This window comes from Castor canadensis, chromosome 6 (assembly GCF_047511655.1).
Source record: "Castor canadensis chromosome 6, mCasCan1.hap1v2, whole genome shotgun sequence".
Lineage (NCBI taxonomy): Eukaryota > Metazoa > Chordata > Mammalia > Rodentia > Castoridae > Castor > Castor canadensis.
Window position 1 is genome coordinate 115,627,892 of NC_133391.1, and position 23,275 is coordinate 115,651,166.

At 40.3% G+C, this 23,275-nt stretch overlaps 1 protein-coding gene and 1 pseudogene across 1 annotated transcript in view; one reads left to right on the plus strand and one right to left on the minus strand.

Moving 5' to 3' along the window:
* The window catches only part of Iqgap2 (IQ motif containing GTPase activating protein 2), a 254,967-nt gene that overhangs the window by 75,451 nt on the left and 156,241 nt on the right, over nucleotides 1-23,275 (minus strand). Inside the window, exons 10-13 of the mRNA XM_074077256.1 lie at nucleotides 20,834-20,997; nucleotides 17,174-17,334; nucleotides 12,501-12,625; nucleotides 5,754-5,917 (exon numbers count right to left, since the gene is read on the minus strand). Of these exons, the coding sequence (XP_073933357.1) occupies nucleotides 5,754-5,917; nucleotides 12,501-12,625; nucleotides 17,174-17,334; nucleotides 20,834-20,997 (614 nt within the window). The remainder of the gene's footprint in view (nucleotides 1-5,753; nucleotides 5,918-12,500; nucleotides 12,626-17,173; nucleotides 17,335-20,833; nucleotides 20,998-23,275) is intronic.
* Nucleotides 1,500-3,747, plus strand: LOC109683297 (60 kDa heat shock protein, mitochondrial pseudogene; annotated as a pseudogene).

Consider the following 23,275-nt stretch of genomic DNA (forward strand, 5'->3'; position numbering starts at 1 on the left):
GACTCTTTATAGTATGTGTGTGTGATTACATAAAGAGTAAAAAAATCAGGCTAACATTAAAGCAAGCAAGAAAAACAGATCTAAACTAACTTTCAAGATTCTGAAAACTTCAATGGAAAGAAATCATTTCTAAAAAAACAAATCATCGATTGCAATGCAGTTTTTCCTGGGGAAAAATACAGAAATATTCACTTGCTAAGTGCACAATTATTATTATTTTTTTTTGTGGCACTGGGGTTTGAACATGCGAGGCAAGCCCTCTACTGCCTGAGTCACTCTACCAGCCCAAAATCACAATTACTTTTTGTGGAGTAAATACACAAGGAGCAAATCAGAACTTTTTGGTATAATTCATATGTTGTCAAGCAAAGCCTTCAATTTAAAAATCACCCAGAATTCATTGCTTTCAGTAGATAGACAAAGAAAATGTGTTCTAGTCTGCTAAGTATATGCGGACATGCCCATGAACCATCCTGTCCCATGAGACAAAAGGGATTTGGTGTCTCTACAAGGTTAACTGTAGAGGATCAAGAATCCTCACCAACTTACATCGCTGACCTCAGTCTTTGATAAAACTGTGCATCATTCTATAAAGATGTCACTCACTGTGACCTTTAATGGCTGTACATTTTAGAATAAGCTTTACCTGATACTGATAATACCAGCAATATTTTTTCTATTATTTTCTAAGGCTAGACCTTGGGAAGGAGGCAAGGCACAGAAATATCACTATATAAATACACTAGAAATTTCCAGGAATCAAAATAGCAGCGATGAAAACCAAAACACAAACACAGCCAAACACAATTAGATGTTTTCTAGGAAAAAGAACAGGCTGAGAAAAGCTTAAAAATGAATAAACTAGGGTTGGGGCTGGAGTTCAGTGGTACAGTGCTTGGCCAGAATGTGTAAGACCCTAGATTCCATCCCCAGCATCAGAAAAAAATAAAAGCAAACTGTGCTCAAAAATAGCAATTTAATCAAATCCGAGGTATTCCTTGGAATTGTAGTGTTTTGATTCTATTGGTGATGGCTAATATAGCTCCACTGATTCCTGAGCTAGCAGCCAGATCCCTATTTTCCATATTTAATGCTCCACCCACACCATTAAAGCTGCTGCTTCCACACACAGGGAGGCTGTCCAACACGGAGTTGTCACACAATGAGCATTTGAAGCCTCCTGAGTGCCCAGGAGTCCTGTGGAGTTCTGTCTAGAGCCTGACTGGAATGCTTTGGAAGGGAACCACACTGTCCGCCCATGAAAAGCCTTGGCTTTATGGAGTCAGGATCCCTCAATGACAAACCCCATATGCTATGGGCAGAGAGGAACCCAGTTGTATGGGCAGAGGAGACTCTGTGTCACTCATGGCCAACTTGGGAAGCAGCCATGATAATACAAGTTACATTGTTTAGGCAGGTTGGTTTGTTTTTTTTTTTTTTTTGGTGCCAGGCACACATATATATATATATATACATATATTTGTAATTAATGTCATTAATATAACATTAATATATTATAATAACACATTTATATGCTTTATATCTTCTCATCTAACCCTATTTATAATTCAGTGAGACAGGTATTATTCTTCTCAATTTACACATGCGAATATAAGTTCAGCCCCCACTCTCCACCAATGGCCTGCCTCACCACCTACACTCTCTGTCAACGTCCTACAGAAATGCTTCGATTACTCACAGTCCTTTGCCTGATGAGACCAGTGTCCAGGGTACTGGTTCCTCATCTTGTTCAGGCTTATGCCAAAGATAGAAAATTTGGTGCAGATGCTTGAGCCTTAATGCTTTAAGATATAGACCTGTTATCTGATGCTGTAGCTGCCAAAGGGGAGAACAGAGATCATCAAACAGATGATTGGAGGGAGTCCTGACATAACAAAAGGGGGTGTGACTGTTTCAAAGTCAATTGATTGAAAGGATAAATATAAAAATACTGGAACTAAGCTTCACGATATTGCCAACAATACAGATGAAGTAGCACCACTGCTACTGTACTGGCAGATCCCATGGCCAAGGAAGGCTTCAGAGATTAGCAAAGGTGTCAGTCAAGTGGAAATCAGGAGAGGTGTGACGTTAGCTATTGATGCTGTGATTGTGAACTGAAGCAGCAGTCTAAACCTATGATAAGCCCTGAAGAAATTGCTCAGTTGCTACCATGTCTGAAAATGGAGACAAAGAGATTGGTGACATCCCGTCGATGCGATGAGAAAGGCTGGAAGGAAGGGAATCATCATTTTACTGGATGGAAAAACTGAACAATGAATTAGAAATTACTGAAGTTACGAAGTATGGTCATGAATCTATTTGCCCATACTTCAATCACACCTCAGCAGGTAAAAAATGTGCATTTTAGGACTGTGTTCTATTGAGTGAAAACATTTCTAGCATCCAGTCCACTGTACCCCCTCTTGAAATGCCAATGCCCATCGAAAGCCCTTAGTCATAATCACTGACGATGCTGATGGGGAAGCCCTGTGCCGAATAGGCTAAAAATTGGTCATCATGGTGTAGCAGTTAACGCTCTGGGTTTTGGTGACAATAGAAAGAACCAGCTAAAACACATGGCTCTTTCTACTGGTGGTGCAGTGTTTGGTGAGGAAGGCTTGCTTCTAAGTCTTGAAGACACTCAGGCTCATGACTTAGGAAAAGTTGGTGAGGTCATGATGACAGAAGATGATGCCACACGTTTGAAAGGAACAGGTGACAAAATTCAAAGTGAAAAATATATTCAAGAAATCATCGAGCAGTTAGATATCACAACTAGCGACTATGAAAAGAAAGGACCAAATGAATGACTGGTAAAACTTTCAGATGGAGTAGTTTTACTGAAGTGAAAATTGGGACAAGTGATGTCAAAGTGAATGAAAACAAAGAGTCACAGTTGTCCTCATGCTGCAAGAGCGGTGTTGATGAAGGCACTGTGCTCGGAAGGGCTGTGTTCTGCTTTGGTGCATCCCAGCCTTGGACTCATTAACTCCTGCTAAAGCAGGTTTAAAAAAAAAATTCCTGCAGTGAGTATCACTAAGAGGTATTAAAGGATCTTTGACTGTTGGGAAAATCCTGCAAAGTTCCCTAGACGTTCATTATGATGCAATGCTTGGAGATTCTGTGACTATGGTAGGAAAGGAATTACTGATCCAGTAAAGGCTGTAAGAACCGCTTTATTGGATGATGCTGGGGCCGCTTTTCAGTTAGAGCAGCAGTTTTAGCCACAGAAATTCCTAAAGAGGAGGAGGACCCTGGAATGGGCACAATGGGTAGATGGAGGGGGTATGGGAAGCAGCATGTTCTAATTACTAGAGCAGTGCTTTAACTTTGTTAATGAGCAATTGTTAAAGACAGGAAGCTCAAGCCAGGGTTCCTTACCAATAACTTCGGAGAACTCAATGGAACAAAATGCCTGGAGAAAAGGCGGGCTGGTGTTTAAGAGAATCATCCTAACCACCAGCTACTGGTTTCAGTTGACAGTATATAATGGCTTACTGCTGTCACTGTCCATATCTACAGGTAATATACTTTGTATTTTTGAATAAAACGGCATTTGTACATTCTTGATACTGGGTGCAAAAGAATGTACCAAAGAATTGCTTTCAACTCAAATCCCTGAGGCATTTCTAGTCCTATTCTGTTAAAATCAGGACTTCAGTGCTTGCCAGCATCAGCTGAGAAATGCAGAAAGCAGCCTTTCTATGGAAAGTAAGAATTGTGTACAAAGTAGAAAACTATCCAATATGTGACAACCTTTGTGTAATAAAAAAAACTGTTTAAAGTTAAAACAAAGTACATAAAGATGTGGTGACTTGACCAAGGTCACACAGCCAGAACCTGAATGGTGCCTGTTTCCCAAGCAAACAATTACCTTTTTCAATGCTGATAGTTTGTCGTGTACCATGGACACAGCCTTATCACGGGAACAGCAAAGTGGAGGCCCACTTTTCTCTCCTGGCATGTGGGGACAAGAGGCTTGGGGTTGAGTACTCACTGTCCCATTTATTGGCTCTACCTTGGCCAGGCATTTGCCTAGAGCCCTAGGCTCATCCTTTTGGATGGGACAGCACCCAGCCCACATCGGAGACTTAGCTGAGGAAGATTCCTAGAGCCCCTGGAAGGCACCAAGGATAAGGCACTGCCAGCACGGGGCAGAAGGCCTCACTTCGGGGCCTAGTTTCCTCTACCTTCAATGAGGAGGTTTAGTAGTGTGGAGCAAACGGGATTTTTACATACCAATATAAACACTACATGCACTCTTTAAAACATTTAAAAATCCATGTAGCAGAAAAATACAAAACAACAAAGAAAAGTTCTATCTGCCCCAGCCTTCTAGTTCACTTTCCAGAAATTCAGAAACACTTTGTTTATAAGTATGCACGTTTTCCTCCTCCCGTGGATGTGTATCTGGTTTCTGTGCATGTGGAAGCATGCTTTTGGTGGCTTAACATTTAGGTCATTTGTGGGGTTTGGAATGTGGTTCAGTGATAGAGCACTTGCTTATCGTGCACAAGGGCCTGGGTTTGATCCCCAAGCACTGCCAAAGAAGAAAACAGAAGGAAATTCATTTAGGTCATTTTGCTCTTTTGTTATTGTAAACCAAGCTGCAATAAATCTCTCTCTCCACCCACTATAACACATCATAATATATGTTTCTGAATTAGACAGACCTGGTTATAATTCCAGGACTAATTCCTTTTGGATGGCTTTGGGCAATTGTTTAATCCTGGTTTCATCATCTAGAAGATGGCAGTAGTAATGGCTAAGCGACTGAGGGGCTGTTAGGAATTGTTACGAGGATTAAATGAGACAACATGAGTACAATATTCACTATTAACGCCCAATAAACAGTGAGTGCTCCATAAATATGTGCTCTACCCAAGGATGTTTCAGATGAGGCAGTTCCTGGGCTCGAAGACTATGGAAAGTGAATGACCACTCCTTTCAGGTGGGCTTGCAGCTGGGGACAGGGTAGGCACCAGTGGCTAGGTCCTAGAGGACATCACTCCCCACTCTCAGTGATTTGTCATCCAAGTCTCAACACTTAGCCAGGTACCCTTCTAGGAGCCCTAGATTTCTTAGTGTAAGTTCTACTACCAGACAACCCCCAACTCTTCAAGAGGATTCCTGCAGATGAATCTCCTGCCATGCCAGCCTGAGGCTCACTGAGTTGTGCTGACCTCCACCCACCTACTCACTCTTCCTTCCCTTTCAGGCACCCGTTCTACCTCCACACCAGCTTCTCTTGAGATTCTAGACCACAACAGTTTCAGCCTTCTCTGAACCTATCTTTCTGACACTTTGCAGCACACTACTCTCCCCTACATGCTAACTGTTCTACACAAGAATGCTCTCTGCCTCCTTGTAAGTTCCTGAGTGTCTTGAGAATAAGGACAGAGAACACACAAATGGCATCACGCCATCAGCTGCCTCTGTATTGCACTGTTCCCCATCAGATGTTAAACACTGCACAGTATACACAAGATATAATCAGGAAACATCCAAGGAACTAGACTCTGAACAAGAACTTACCTACAACTGGGCTTTGAGTGAAAGAACAGAAGCAGCAATAAGCCCTGGTACTAGCTTTCCCTACTGTTTGGCACTATGAAAACAGCCTGATCGTTTCCATTAGGACTCACTGCGATAAGAAGCTCATGTGATTTAAGAAAAATGGATCAAAACTCCTCCTTCTTATCCCGCTCCCCACCCCAGCCTGCAAACTTAAATAAAGAACTAAAACCTACCCTGAGCTTCTGTGACTTTGCACGGTACAAAACATCCTGGTAGTGCAGAGCATGGCCTGGGTCCACATCTCTGATCTTAGCAGTCGGTAACATCAAGGTTTCTAGTGTCTTAAAAGGATCCCCTTCATCTATAGCTTCATTGATGTATCCTATAGCTACGATTCCTGGAAAATGAAGAAAAAAATTTCTTTTTAAGTCATAGCACGTTATACGTTTTTGTATTACCACCTGTTAGGAAGAGTTAATAAACAAGTGTAGAGAACACAAGGTCCATGGGCAAAACCAAAGGTACTTCTATATGCTCGTGATGGGCATTCTGTAAATGAAATTATGGAAAATTCAAATCGTAATAGATTATAATTACAAATGCATTTCAATTACAAAAAGAATAAGTACTTAAGAATAATTTAACCAAACAGGCATTAGACATGCACACTGAAAACCCCGGGAAAAAATAAGACAACCAAAACAAATGGAAAGGTAATACATTAGAAAACATATTAGTGTGAAGGTGGAAATAACTCCTCAACTTGATCTCCAAAATTCAATGCAACTCCTATAAAAATCCTTTTTAAAAACAGAAATTCACAAGCCAGTTCTAAAAGTCATATGGAAACGCTAGGAACCAAGAATAACCAATGCAATCTTGAAAAAGAGAAGAAAAAAGTTGAACAACTTTTCCCATTTCAAAACATACAACAAGCTACAGTGATAACAACTGCACAGAACTGGCATAAGGATAAGCATACAGACCAATGGAACAGAGTTGGGGGGCTAGAAACAAACCCTTATAGTCAACTGATTTTTTTGACAAGTGTGCCAAGACAATTCAATTGTGCAAAAAAAGATAATCTTTATAACAAATGGTGCTGGGACAACTGGATATCCACCTGTGTATGAACATCAAACCATGCACAAAAATAACTCAAAATAGGCCAAGGCTGAGCCTTGTTGGTGCATGCTTATAATTCCAGCTCTTGGGAGGACGAAGCAAGAGGATTGCGAGTTTGAAGCCAGCATGGTCTACAGAGGGAGTTCTAGGCCAGCCTGGTCTACATAGTGACCAAAATAAGTAAATAGATAGGTAATTTTTAAAAAAGATCATAGACCTAAATTTAAAGACCAGACATATAAAACTCTCAGGGGAAGACATAGGAATAAATTGCCTTGGGCTGGGCAATTATTTTTTAGCTATGATGCCAGGGGCACAAACACCAAAAGACAAAAAATAAACACACGAGACTTTTGTCAAAGTTAACCTTTTGTGTTTGAAAGGACACTATCAAAGACAATGAAAAAAACTATTAAAAGAACAGGAGAAAATATTTGCAAGTCTTATATCTAATAAAAAGACGTGCGTGCTGTATATATAAAGAGCTCTTAGAATTCAACAATTTAAAATGAACAAAGGATTTAAAGAGATAATTCTTTAACAAACATAAACAAATGGTTAATAAGCACATGAAAAGGATGCCCCAGTCATTAGTAGGGAAACGTAAATCTGAATCACAGTAAGGTAACATTTTGCACTCACTAGGATGGTTATAAAAAATAAACAATAACAAGCGTTGCTGAGAATGTTGAGAAATTAGAACCTTCATACATTGCTGGCAGCAATGGAAAATAGTGCAGTCACTTTGAAAACAGTTTGTCAGGTCCTTAAAAAATTAAACATACAATTGCCATATGATCCACAATTCTACCATTAGGTATATAGCCAACTGAAAACACATGTCCACAAAAATTTGTACATGGCAGGATTATTTATAATAGCTAAAAAGTAGAAATGGCTCAAATTTCTATCAAATGATTAATGGATAAACAAATATATTTCCATAGATTAGTATATTCCTTGACTTAGAAAGGAACGTGAAATGTACTGATATATGAGAAGATGTGAAAGAATCTTGAAAACATTATGCTAAAGGAAAAAAGTTGGAAGCAAAAGGCTGCTGTACAATCTTAAAGGGTGAAAACTCTATGGTTTGTGATATTTCAATAAAGGTGTTACTTTGCAAATAAATAGCAACAGGGACGCTACTTCTAATGTTACCTTCACTTAGATGCTAGATAGTAATGCCAAGATCACAGGTGGTGGAACCACGGAACACCAGAACCTAACGAATTTAACTGAGAGATGTACAGATAAGAAAACAGAATGCCTAGCAGGCATGAGGCCCTGGGTTCAATCTCAGAACACCAAAAAAGGAAAGACAACAGAAGTATAGAGAGAGGTTTGGCTATATACTCTATTTCTTCATATTACTTTATTTCAGTCCTCTGTAAGGATGCCAAAACAGACAGTTCAAAACCAAGCAATCTTCTACACTGTCGAAAAAAAATAGAGTGAATTTCCACACAGCTCAGTGCTATCCAATAGAACTTTGTATGGTGACAGGAAAGTTTTCTTTGTGCTGGTCAATATGGTAGCCATTAACCACGTTATTATCAAGCACTTAACATGTCGCTAGTATAACTGAAAAACTGAACTCAGACATTTTACTTAGCTTTATACTTTAATTTACTTTAAACAGTTACATATAGCTGGGAAATAGAGACAGGCTTCGTGAAAATAAAGTCATGTATATTTTGGGAAAAATTTAAGGCTTGAGTATGAGTAACTGATTTCACATATTATCTAATAACAGAAAATAATACATGAATTCCTAATTCATAGAGGATGGATAAGCATACCCTCTTATTTAATTTCTATCATCTCAGAACACAGACTATATGGACCAGGAATAAAAGCACAGAAGCCAAGTTATGGAGTGTGAAAAGTTTATTGTATACAATTCTAAGCAAAATAGATCTGTTTGGTGGCCACTTCTCAGTGCCATTTTATGATTTAAAAAAATTTACTATCACCCAGTAATAAAACAATACTGTGAGTGTATGTGTACACACTCATATACATGCTAACAGGAGGTTTTCACTGCCTCCTTCAGTGCTGATGAACAAAAACTGGTAAAAAAACAAAAACCAACTAAACATTAATGAGCAAGCTTATAAAATAAGCATTCTTACAAATGTGATATGCCATGAAACAGAATGAACTTTTAAAGTTATCTCTATCTTGTCATTTAAACTAAGGTAAACACTTAGCTAAGTATTTTCTGAATATATAACCCCATAAATACCACTTTGCTAAGAATGACACAATTTATTTGTAAGGGGAAAGGGATAATCTAAAGCTCCTAGAAAATTTCCCAGATTATAATACTTAAATATGTCTGAATCCAAAGCAAAAATATTTTTCTAACATGTAAACTAACTGACTTCCAGATATTGTGAGAACTCTGGAAATCTAAATACAATCCACATACAAGGTATTGTCATCTCACCCTATGGTATTTATAAACTGGACAGTACAGGATACTTCACGTCATTCACTGGACACCCTCTTGGTGAAGCTGCTCTAAATACCTTCAAACACCTCATCCAAAAATGGTCTTAAGAGCACCAAGTCTGAGAAAGAGAATGTACACACATCCTAACAGCCGATCACCTGGCAATGCGTGCATTCCAGCTGACTTGATTGAAATCACCGGCTGAAATTTGGGGTGTGTTGCTAACACAAGCTGCTGAAGTCACAGTAAATGACCTCATAGGAGCTGAAAGACCTACCCAGAAGCCCCCTGGGCACATCTGTATCAGTTTCTCTGTTTATTCAGGTAAAGGGGAAATTACATATGAACAAAGATTGCTGAGCCTCAGTCCATGACCCACTTCTTTAAATCAAAGCATGATACCATAAACATTCTAGTCCAGTGAGGGGTGGGCCTCCTGGGAGAAGCCATAGGTTTGAAATAGCAGATGAAGTTAGTTACCTATAAGGAATGATACCTATCAAATTGAAAAAAACAAAATCTCGAGCACGAAAGTACCCTAGGTTACATAGTTAAAACAATGTTCCTCTATGACTGTCTTGGGAAAACGGAACTTTCTTGTAAGAAACAGAATACCCCAGTCTGAGGAAGGGCATTTTCCCCACAGGATTTCCCTTCCATGGAGCTGCACATCTGATCCACATCACAAGTCAGACTCAGGAACAGATTCTGGCATGTGTGGTGTGGTGGGGGGTAGAGGGGAAGGCAAGAGCAACATACCTTCAAAATGCCCATTAAAAATTCTCAGCTCGGGAGGGGGTGGGGGCAGGGGGGAGAAATGAACCAAGCCTTGTATGCACATATGAATAATAAAAGAAAAATGAAAAAAAAAAGATTAAAGTATATGTCTCTAAAAAAAAAAATTCTCAGCTCTTTCAGATGGTTTAAATAGTACATTGTGGAAATTATGTCCATCCACAATCTATATATATATAAAGTGTGTATATATCTATCTATATATATATCTGTATCTATCTATATCTATCTATCTATCTATCTGTGTCTATCTATCTATCGAGATAAACATTTAGCTTTTTAAGCAGTTACCCATACATATGATATCAAACTCAATATTTTGGGAACTTTAAACAAAAATACTTCATTTTGACAAAAGTGAAAAAAAATCAAAGCAAAGCACAGATAAATATTCTGTATTACAGTTCCCAAATTCTAGAAAGGAAACACTAGTCTCTGAAGTAACTTTTCTGGCCATGACATATGCCCATCATGACAAGATGTTTACATGAAATGTAAGAGAGGCCTTGTGCTCTGTCCTTTGCACGGCATAAAAGCCATAGCAGTCAAGAGATTTTTGTCACAAATAGTATCTACCTACAAAAGGCCACTGTTTAAGTTACATAAGCATAACTTTTTTTTCCTGAAAAAGCAGAGGCTCAGTTTGATATTTGAAAATGGCACTTCTCCCTCCAATTGTGTCAAGGAGGAGAACCAAACTCCAACAGTAGCACTGGTGACAAGGCACCAGTGCTTCTACTTGGAGTAGAAGCCCATTTGAGGTCCCCAAAGCAGACCTGGACTACAGGGTCTGCCACAAAGAATTGGGGGAAAGTTAGAAAACAAAGGTGGGACCTGACTCTTTGTTTGGCTCACCTTATAAAAGAAAGAAGTGCTACATTGCAGGTGGCATCACACCCACAACCACTGCAGCAGGAGACTCAGCCTGTGGAGGTGGGGGTTGAGGAAGAAGACAGGAAGGTGTAGGATTAGGGGCCCAAGATCTGCAGCACACATGCAGCAGCAGCAGCATCCGTGGTTCTCTCCCTTAACCTCTGCCCACCCATGATGCTGCCCCACCCCCCTACCCCAATGCTGAACATCTGCTCAAGTTAGTGCTTGCCTCCTGACTGACATCTAGCAAGCCACAAAGCATCCAAGCCAACACATCAAAAAGAGCAAAGTGCACACTGTGTGCTGATTACAGACACTTCCCGCACCTCATTGGCCGGAAATGCAGTGAGGGAACAGAAAGTTCTGTGTTCCCAAAAGAGGAAGTTCAGCTGTTTACACAACTTGAAAAGGACAATGATGTCCAGATGTCAGTGTCATAGTAAGCACACTTATTGCACACTCTCATGGCAATTCTCCCTTTATACCAGGATTCCAGTGAGAAGATGTGTAGAAACAAAAGCCAAACCAGACCTTGATTTTTGGCATGTTGCTCACAAGAAATAGCAAAGAATAAGAAGAAAACTATGTAATGCAATCAACTAACAAAGTCAGGTGCTTTATCTGATCTTAGTAATCCAGAGTTAGATACAGTAGTAGGGGACCAGATCTGAGGCCTTACCAAAACACACTATTACAAAGCACACTCTCAGACTTACAACATAAGCTTCTGCCCACTCCATCAGCAAGCTGAGAGCAAGTGACAGAAAAGTCAAAGCCGGGCTGGCATGGTAGCCCGATGAGAACCAGGTCCCATCTTTGGAAGCCCAGCACTTGAGAGGTGGGAGGATGGTGAGGTTGAGACCAGCTGAGGCTACATAGCAAGACCCCGTCTCAAAAAACAAAACAAAACAAAAAAACAACCAAACAAGGAAAAAACAAAGCAAAAAGAAGCTGGAGCTACAAATGAGGTTGATATTTTAGCAATCCAAGCCAAAGAACTAGAAAGGCCAAGGAGATGGTGATGAGACAACTTGAATACTGAATTTGGCCATTTATGCTACAGAAAAGCAGTGAATAATTACACAATGCTGCGTTCTTCACTCTGTTTTTATAAGCAAAAGGAAGCAAGTTGACATCAAGAAAGCATGTTTGAGGGCATGTCTTCTTGGGCTTGGTCCATTTTCATGCTAGTAGCTCATAATTTTAGAAATAGATCAAGTCACCATGATTTATGAGCATAAAGTCAGATTGTACTCCAATTTTTTTTTTTTTTTAATTCCTAGGTGGGAAAGTACGTCAAAGGTCAAGAAAATGCTGGGTACTTACAAAAGTGGAGTTGTCAAGTCTTTTCTAGATAAAAAAATAATTAGGACTTCTACTTCTGTATTTTTATGTCTTGAATATAATTTATATGTAATAAATACATACAATTAAGGGAGGCTTTTTTTGGGGGGAGGTGATACTGGGGTTTGAACGCAAGCGCTCTACCACTTGAGCCACACCCCCATCCCTTTTTACTTTCATCTATTTTTCAGCAAGGTCTCATGTTTTTGCCTTAGCCAACCCTGGATGGCAACCCTCCTGCTTTCACCTCCAGACTGTCTGGGATTATAGACATGAACCTACCTTGCTGGGAATGTATTCTTATAAACTCCAAGAGGAAAAACTTGCAACTCTCAAGAATTAAGTTGTCCCACTAAGCTAGAGAAGGGAAGTGTTCCATACTTACGATCATTTTCTTCTTGAATCTGAGTATTAATCATATCGATACAATTCTGAATTTCATTCCAGCTTAATTTATCTTGCCCTTGGGACAAGGCTTCTAGTTTAAGGGTGAGTAGTGCATTTGCATAACTGTGGGAGAGAAAACAAAGATACCAGACATTCATTCTTTGCTCATGTTACACATCTTAAATTTGACATGTGGCCAAATGTAGATGTCAAAAGGTTAGGCAAAGACTAGAAAGGTAAATAAAATTGTCTTGTGAGCTCTGTTAACATACACCAAATGTAATTGTTGGTGTTTTTTTCTAAAAGTACCTTTTATGTTTATAAAAATTCTGTTTAGGAAAGTTCCTTAAAACTAACCTTGTACCTCACTCAAGGCAAATTAGAAGTTCTCAACTTGCAAAATTATTTATATCTCAGTTACTCACTAATTTCCCTCTCTTTTGCATGTCAGCTTCTGCTCAGTTTCCAGATGACTATTCTGAGATAAAATTCCAGTCTTCCATGGCTCTCAACCCTTTCATTATCAAGGGTCCTTTTCTATTATTTTCCTTGTTCTTTCCCGAGTCCAAACTTATCTCTTGTAACCCTGCTGTAGGCGGGCTGCCTTAAGGCCGAATATACCCATTGAGGAGCCAAACAAAAATTCGCTTGCTGAGTATCGAGGACCTTCACCATATGTTTTCTTGAAGATGTGGGGATGAACTGAGCCAGAAAATCCCACAGTTCCTCATCACCTGCTCATTTCTTCAAGGGCTCCACAGTAGTGACTCAAAACCCTCCCTTTGTGTCCCCTCACTGCCAGGGCCCTCAGAGCTCATTCTTGACCTTTGACTCACGTCATTATGCACAGCTTCTAGAAAATAGACTTTGACCAACCACACCAATTATTTTTTTCTTGTCTAGGGAAGATTTAGGGAAACTTGCTCATCTTGATATGTTACTGAGAAAACACTCATTTCTCAATAATCAACTTTACCACTTAAAAATCATAGAACCAATGTTCTAACCAATAGGCTAACACAAACTAGTTAGCTAAAAGTAAAGAAAGTCAAGAGTTTTGTTTGCTTTGACATCTTTCTACCAGAGAAATAAAGAAGAATCTTCTATGTACACAATGATTCATTTGCAGCTTGACTCCGGAATAGGGATGCACTAAAAGTAGACATTGAAAGAAGCAACACATTGAGTCTAAATCTGTTTCTGGTTATGACAAATTTTCTCAAAGTTCTTTATGTTTCAAGGTGACATTGAAGTGTCTTCCATAAAGAGTAGGTTGAGGAAGAAAAAAAACCCCACTCAAAACAGAAAGCTGGTGACAATTCATTTGGTCTCACCAAATGCAGGCCTGAAACCAGCTAAAACTTATTTCCTAAGAAATACTCTGCTGCACTGCTAATATATAACAAATGGCAGTAACAATAGGGATGAATGGCAACTGGCTCTGACTAGGATCCCTTTTTGATGGGGACCAGTCTATAAAAAAGTGCCAAGACCTTCTGGGAATTTCATACACTTCAAATCTAAGTGATGGCCCACAGAATAAGAAGAGAAAGTTTAAGGACAAACACAGACAAAACCCAAGCACTCATCATCTCTTTGAAAATGAACACCAACTAGCCAAAGGGAAAAAGTTTCAGGAAGAAGCAGAGAGCTCCACAATCTTTTCCAAATCAGTGTCACTCTCCAGGGCTGAGGGAATCAACTTTGGGAACTATTCCATAGTCTTCCCAAACAGGTCAACATCCTTTGTCTCTGAGCCTTCTTTATATTCTGCCAGGAACAGACCAGACCTGGGAAACTTCGAGAAGACAACAACCCAGTGCAGTCCTGTAGGTGTTTGTTAAACACTTGATACATGAAAAACATGTTGGCAGCACTGCAGGGACATTAGGAGGAACAAAAGACAACCTTTCCATCCAGGATATTCAGACCAGGAGGTAAAAACACAAGTCCAAAAAAGGGTAAGAGGAAGAACACAGGAAAGGCTATAAAAGTAGAGATAACCCCAAGAGCAGATATGACGGGGTGCAGAGGAACTCTGGAATATTTCCTTCAATGCATTTCCTGCAATTTCATTCTCTTCAGTGGAGCTGTCCCTGGATAGACACCGAATCAAATACTTAACCCTCAGAACAACTCTGCAGACACAGAGTAGGGGCTTTCTTGATTTGTTTTGTTCATCTTTGTGCTGTAAACATTGAGAACCCAAAGGATTTGGCTAGGGAGGGTCAAACAGATAGTTTGTGCTCCAAGGCTGATGTTGCTCCAACCATCTCATGCTAGTTCTAAAACAAGAGAACTTAGTTGGGGTGAGAAGCATGGAAAGAGTTTACCAAAGCATCACCGATGGTAGGCAGGGTGCCCATGCTGTGTTGAGCAGTTGGAGAAGGCACTAAGGTCCTGGTGGCAAGAGAAGCACGCACAAGGACAAACAGGGCAGCAAATCCACAGCGTGCTGGAGCCAGGTTGGCAAAGTCCAGCGTGCTGGAGCTGAGGTCAGGACATGTTTGAAGTGTAGAAGTCAGCTCTTAATTCAAATGAGCAAAGAATTAAATAGAGGAACACGGAGACAGAGGGATAAAGGAGAATGATGGAGGGGGTAAGTTATGATATATTGAAAGAACTTTTGTAAATGTCACAATGTACCCCCAGCACAACAATAATATAAGAAAAAATACAGTGTAGATAAAAATAAAGGAACATAATAAACACAGCTACGTTTTAGAACAATTAATTTGGGAACAGTGCATACCCAGAGCCCAGGCTAACCCATATATCACTATTGTGAGAATTAGACAAAATAATGGTTCTGGGCAAAGGCGGCCCAGAGGTAGAAGCCAGGGTGAATAGGTAGTGACTCTAAGTTTTCTCGAAGGTAGTCTTGTCCAGTATCCTCGTGCTATGAAGAACTTGCACAACCACAGGGAATGGCACAAATGGAGGCCGGGCTCTGGATTTTCAGCTTCATGAGGGCGTACTCGACCAGCTCTGCTTTGTTCTCTAGCACCAAGAGCTGTTCAAAGCCTGCTTAGGTTAAGAATGAATGCTGAACGGAAGAGGAGAGAAAGAGATAGCAAGCCCACTGTGGAGCTATTGCAGAAACAGAGAGGGACACAAAGGCTAAATAAGGATGGTTGCTGGGGTGGGAACATTCTGCAGAAGTACCACGCACACAAGTAGGCTGCAGAAGGAAGCACAAGGGCGCTGCCAGAGGAAGTCTCAAGGTGAGATTGAGGCTTCTGAGCTTGGAGAAGAGGGTGGTACCATTATAGGCGGAATTAGACACAACTCTGGGGAGTTACATGAACCACATGGCTGAACTGAAGTAGACCAAGGACATTAGTTTTTCCAGGAAGACCAAGAACAAGGAAAATCCACTTTCTTTCACTACTTTTGGGCTATTTTCTCCATAGGAAAGTGATCAAACATCATTTACTCAGAGTTTAAGAAGTCTCTTTTATTTTTTCCTGTGCATCTGTATGTGACCCAAAATAAACTACCAACCTGTTCATTAGGGCCACCCAGAATCAGTAGCTGAGAGCTTTTGTCAAGACCCGTGCAGATAGCGCCCCCTGGTGGTTACAAGAATCCCGGGTTCACTCATTTTAACTCTTGCTTTTGTCTTAACTGACTCTAATTTGGGGGTGAAGGGTATAGCTCAGTAGTAAAGCACATGATTAGCATGTGTGTCTTGGTGACTCTGTAATCTGGTTTCTAATTCTTTCCCCTTAATGTTCTCTCTAGGTCTACTATGGGGCAGTACCGTCAATTATACTGTCTGTAGCACATTTCAGGAATCTGAAGTGAAAGATACAAAACTGAGGTTGTTGCCTACTGCCGTGACCCACGGTGGTCTCAGGATTTCCTTGGTTTAGCAATCATAAAAGTGGGGATTGGAGTTCACTGGGCCCAACTTTGGGTCCACAACTCCAGATTCAGTTCACTCATCACTGAACAAAAAGAATTTGACTGGTTGATTATTAAAGTTCATTCCAACTATTCTGCAGTCTGTCATCTCCAAAAGGAGTCCAAGGGAAAGTATGTTTTCAACAGTTCCTCTATTTTTAACCTATTAGATAATTTTTGCTGCTGATGAAGTAAAGTCACACTTAGTTGCCACAGATGTTATTTTCTGGCCTGGCATCGTGGCTCACGTCTGTAATCCCAGCTACTTAAGAGGCAGAGATCAGGAAGACTGCAGTTTGAGGCCAACTTGGGCAAAAAGTTAGCCAGACCTCATTTCAATCAATAAGCTGGGTAAGGTGGTGTGCACCTGTTATTCTAGCTGCTAGAGAGGCAGAGGTAAGAGGGTCACGGTTTGAGGCTGGCCCTGGGCAAAAACATAAGACCCTACCTGAAAAAAAAACCAAAAAAACAAACAACAACCCTAAAGCAAAAAAAGGGCTGGAGATCTGGTTCAAGTTCTAGAGCACTTTACCTAGCAAGTGTGAAGCTCTGGGTTCAACCCCAGTACTGCCAAAAATTAAAAAAAGATTATTTTCATATTCTTTTTGTACTGTACTTAAAAAAGGTGTCTAGTTAAACCAGAGTAGATGAGATCTCAAGAAATATGAGCATGGTACATGGATTTTTTCCACTAAGGAACTGGTGAGATCTTCCAAGCACACAGTTCTGCGCTGACAGAGGGTTTGGAAATTTCATGGTCCTTACCGTTCCACGTATGCCTCATCCAGATTGTTGACACCTATTGTGGGGCTTCTGAGTTGATTCTGCACAGATGTAAGATCGTTGCTTTCCAAGGCTTGGTTCAGCAAAGCAACAGCAGACAGCATTTCTACTGCAATCCAGAGCTCCTCATGGGCCAAGTAGTTCTGTGGGCAAACATACAGCCAGGTAAGCTCCCCAAATCATAAACAATCAGGCTGGTGGAGTGGCTCAAGCAGTAAGAGCGCCTGCCTAGCAAGTGTGAGGCTCTGAGATCAAGCCACAGTGCCACAAAAAAAGAAAACAAGCAAAAAAACCCAAATCACACATGGCGTGTATGTAATGAGTGTGGAGAACACATGTGACAAAGAACAATGAAAAGACAAAGGTCTGACAGTCCAGCAGATGCAGGGGTAATTAGTTATCTACTTTTCATCGGCTTTAAAGAAAGCCAGGTCAGTGGCTCCTGGATCTCCTTAGAGTATCATTTTGGGGACTGTGCTACTTAGAAACTACACTCAGGGTTTCACAAATACCTGCATCCCCAGGCAACCACTCCCTAGCTATATGGGCTGCTTTCCAGGCTCCCGTCTAACCTTATAATTATGCCAAGAATCAGACAAAACCAAGTGAGCATTTCAGGTAAGATTTTAGCAGACTTAATGACTAGTTTGAATTAAGAGTAAAAGAAAGGAGGGGAGAGTTTTGTCTGAAAGTTAAGCCCCAGAAAAATAGATCAAAATCTTTAAGCCAAGAGAATTGATTCTAGTTCCAGAAAAGTGAGTCTATGTTATGTTTTTATAAATTGGATAGAAACTTTAATGTGTACTCTTAGGTTTAGATATTTGAAGAAATCTAAGGTAAATTTTTTTTTTAAAGTTGACCCATCTCCACCAATAAAAGCTGGGTGTGGTGTTACACACCTGTCATTCCAGCTCCTTGGGAAGCATAAGGAGAAAGGACGATCACTGTGGTCTGGGCTGGCCAAGGCATAAATGAAAGACCCTACTTGAAAAACACATAAAGCAAAAAGGGCTGGGGGAGTGGTCAAATGGTAAACACCTGCCCAGCAAGCATGAAGCCCTGAGTTCAAACTCCAGTACCACGAAAAAATAAAAATTAAATTAAATTAAAAAATACATCTTAGACTTCAGAATAGGATGGCCCTTCAATATTTTCTTCCATTTAGCCATTTTACACCATGCTGGCCCAACTTCAAAAGGGATTTCTTTCATTATATTGAAGGCACATAAGGAGTCTGAAAAGAATTACTAAAAAAAAAAAAATGCTGATATACCTCTTTACCTTTAGCATATCACATATGATAAATACAACACCATTTCATATTAGAATGCATTACTGCAGCTTCCTGGATCTTCACAGATATCTTGAAGCAAACTGATTTCAGTGCAACAAAGCATAATTTTACCTTTTAAGGCAAAGAGGAGGAAGTGGTTTTCATAGGGAACAGGTAAGTAAATGTTATCCAAATGTCTTATATTAACTGAAAATATACCCCAAAAGGAAGTAAACTTTCAAGAGCAGAATGGAACCACTGTGTAGTCAACATGCAGTGTACATTTATTAACTTCCTGAGCCCTTGTCTTGTGAATTACTTACTCATGCTTTTGGCTTCTCTCCTTTTTTTTTTTTTTTTTTTTTTGGTGGATGAGTGGTGTGGGTTCTGACTTTTCAGATTCAATCAATAACCTTCTGTTTCCTTAGAACTTTACTTTTTGAGGGATTTTTTTAGTTAGCCCACCATACCCCTTTTTGGTAGTGGTGGGGATGGAACCCAGGGCCTTACACAAGCATTTAACCTTTCATAGTGGAAATTTATTCTGATAGATGCTATGAGTAGTGAACTGACATTTTCTGAATAACGGATCCCATTCATTAAATAATCCTTTCCCCACCTCTGAGAGTCTAGTTTTCTTATATATGGAATTCTTGGCTCTGCTTCTAGTACTTTTCATTCTGCTCCAGTCTGGCTCACAGGGGTACGAGTAAACTTGCTCTTACTTGTAATCTTCTTAGGAAAAATAAATCGCAAAAATCACAGCCATGGTATTAATGTTCTTAGTCCCAGATTTCTAGAAATGTTGATTTAGAGCTTATTTTTCTATATCAAAAACATTATATATTTAGCTGGGTGTGGTGGCAACACACCTGTAATTCCAGCTACTCAGGAGGTGGAGGTAGGAGGATTACGGCCCCAAGCTAGCCCAGAGAAAGTCAGTGGGAGATCCTATCTGAAAGACAAAGTGGAAGCAAAAGGACTGGGGGCGTGTCTCATGTGGTAGAGTGCCTGCCTAGCAAGCACAAGGTCCTGAGTTCAACACCCAGCACCATGAACAACAAAAAAAAATTAAATATTTAAAAATATTTCAGGCCAGTAATTTCAGTTACTTAATAGGCAGAAAGTGAGAGGAGTGTTGGCTTGAGGCCAACCCAGACAAAGTTAATGAGACCCCATCTCAACCAATAAGTCAAGCATGGTGTTGTACGCTTGTCATTCCAGCTTTGCAGAAGTGTAAACAGGAAGATTGTGGTTTAAGGCTACCTGGGCATAAATGTGAAACACTCTATTCCCAAACAAGTAAAGCAAAAAGGGCTGGGGGACATGCTTCAAGTGGTAGAGTACCTGCCTAACAAATATGAGGCCCTGAGTTTGAGCACCAGTACAACCAAAAAAAATTTTTTAGTACAGTTAAAAAAATTATCCAAAATTCTTTGTTAATGTTACTCAAAAGTTTATTCAAATTTTATTAGGAAAATAGTTTCAAATAAATGCCTATATACCACACACACTAAAAAATTCATAACAAGTCATGTATTGCTTAATGATGGGGATACATTATAAGAAATGTGTTGTTAGGCAATTTTGCCATTCTGCAAATACCACAGACTATGCTCCCACAAGTTGAGATGGTTACAATTTTGCTAGGATATATTACTTAAGGGGACCACCATCATGTATGTGGTCTGTCATTGACTGAAATTCCCTTAGGTAATCATGACTGTAGAAAGGAGGAAAGAAATCATAAGAACACCACCAAAGCTAGGAAAGAAGGAAATCAGCTGAAAAACAGAACACATCTACAGAACATATGTATTTATATATTATATTTAGTTTTTCCAAAATTCTGGCTTTAGAGATTTATGTTTATTTTAAAAATCAGAGAAGAGGAATAACCTGCTGTTTTTCTTTTTGGCAGTACTGGGGTTTGAACTCAGGGCCCGTTCTTGCCAGGCAGATGCTCTACCACTTGAGTTCCACCCCCAGCTCTTTTTGATTTTAAGCATTTGTTTTTAAATTTATGCCAGGGCCAACCTGGGCTGAGATCCTCCTATGTACATTTCTCATGTAGCGGGGATGACAAGCGAACACCACCAGGCTCAGCTTTTTATTGGTCAAGATGAGATTGTGTAAGCTTTTTCCTGAGCTGACCTCGAAACTGAGATCCTCCTAACCTCTGAGTAGCTAGGATTCCAGGCATGAGCCACTGTGCCCGGCTTGGAACAACGTGTTTTTATGTATATTTGTGTAGACCACTCTCTCCATTTCCTAACTGTGCCCTTTGGATCGTCCTGTAGACTAAGAGCAAGAGTTAAAGAGGAAGGAGACCTTGAAACGGTATGAACTTGTACATGACTGTGTCTCACCATGGCGTTCTGTTTCTGGAGGTTGAGGAGTTCATTCTGGTACATAGCAGCAGCAAAGGGATAGACGGCAGGTAGCTGGGCCTCTGGTTTCTTCAGTGCAAGTAGCGTATTTTCAGGGTCACCTTCCTGAATGACAGCATTGATGTGATCCACCGCAGCCTGCCCTGGGGATGTGGGGTCGTGATCTGTCAGTATATCTCAGAATGTCAGTTCCCGGGACTGCCCTATCTAGCCTGCCCGCCACCATGTCCACCTCCTGAAAAGCAGCAGGTGGAGGCAGGCAAAGCTTTGGATCAGTTCAGTAATTCAAGTCACTCAGATCCCTGTAGTTAATCTCCAAAAGAACCTCAGCATCAATAGAGCTTGATCTGGGAATCATTCCTGCCTAGCACAATGATCCCACCTCCTCCATGATGCTAACTGCTACGGGCCTGAGGATTTCCTGACTTGCCAGTCCCCACCGCTCTCTGTGGTTGGGCCAGCTTGCTGTCCGCTGCTCCTTGTGGGTCAGAGCCACCTCTTTGAGGAGCTGTTAAGCTACATGAAGACCAGAAGCAAGCCTTGCTGTACCCTCCAATGAACCAGCATGGGTGGAGGTGGACCACAGTAGCACTTGGTCCATTGCTGCTTTCATTGTCACAAAGCTTCCACAGGCTTTGTGATCTCTGTACCAGCTGAAATGTTCAGGTTGCAAAGAACTTTAGTGACCATGCCATGGGGCCTTGGAGCAGAGGATTCAGCAGAATTGTCAGAGCACAGAAAGTGAATTGTTGACTTAACAGGGGAATGAGTGATGAGTTCTGTCACCAGGCAAGAATGAACCAGACAGGGCCAGCAGGGTTTGCCCTCTACAGAAGGGATCAGGGCAGCAGGAATAACACAGATCCAAAGAGTTCCCAAGCCTTTCAAAGGCTAGTCTGTCTGTCTGCTCAATACATGACTAGACTGCAGCTAAGGTTATTCTTACCCTTCTTGTCACGATGGCAATTTATCTTCTCGAAATACTTTCACAAGGAGCTTCCCTTGGATTTTCTACTAAGAGACATCATTCAATAGCAGAAAAATGACTAATGGAACTCTTGGAGCCATCCCCCAGGAAAACCTGGCATTTACTATAAAGGAGCCTCCAGGCCCAAAGGCTCCTTTTCTACCCTTAAAATGAACTTGACAGATAAAGAATTCCAGAAAGAAGGTTGATGACTATTTGGTGTTTACTATTCTGCAACAGCTATCCAAAGCCTTTCAGCTGCATCTGGAATTGCTCGGGGAAGGATTTTGCTGAGCCTCTGAGGACTTCATTGTGTAGGTTTGTACCACTGGATGTTAAATATTACCAGAAAATCATATCCTTAAAATGCTCTTACTAAACCAGTTCTTTTTAATACATGCTTTCTGATTAACCACTCATTTACACTCTGCATGTAATGAAATCCCCAACCTCCATCTTCACAGAATATATCAAGCAATGAATGGGATACACGTGACAAGCCCAAGAGTTCAAACAAAGCTGAAGCCTCTGAGGACAGATCCATTGACATTTCCGTCAAAGCTGCCACTTGGTACGGTGGCTGCTACAAATGTAATTGCCTCAATATAAAATAACCCACATGGTTGGGGAAGAGCTTGTCAAAGTACCTGCAGTTACTTACAGGTTTTAAAGTACATGATTGTCTTATGGTCATGTCACTGATTAAAAAATACTATAGAGGGTTTTTCAGGACTACTTGAAGTTCTATAAATTTTCAGACAGGGAGAGATCAAAACTTCAGAATAATCACATATAGTACATTTAAAGCCACATCAATTTCAGCTGGTTAGGCCACCAGTGCAAAGCATCCAATGCCTTTTATTTAAAAATGGAAAATAAAATATAGCCAATTGGTGTTAGATCTGTGGTCAGGAAATTATGTCATTGAGTATTCAAATATTTATTTATGTCATTTTATTTAATATGAGAAAGGAGACTGTTTTAGTAGTTATAAACATTTCAAAAATAAAGGATGGTAAAAGGCTATGGAATCATTTCCTCCCTAAGCTTATAGGCTTCAGATGTTGTCTTGCTGGTAATATTAGTTTCTTCCCATAATTCATTCCTGTCAAGCATAATGAAATTCTCAGCTTTCAAATAGAACAGAAAGAGAAACCTGAAATTGGACTTCATATATCACCACCAACATCTTTTAAGATTTCACTAGAATGGAAACACAAAACATGAACCCAAAAGTTGCAAGGTGTTGCTTGAAGGGAAAAAAAATACCAGCTTGCTTGCTGCTGTGCTATGTGTGTGAGGTAAAGTCTGAAACTCATTCAGTTATCAGCTGCTAGATATTGAGATACTGAGACTAATGACTGGGAAGGAATAACATGCAGAAGTTCAATAATATATTGTACAGTTTCAGTAGAATGTCATTGTATGATCAAGGCAATTAATCTTTAAGTCAG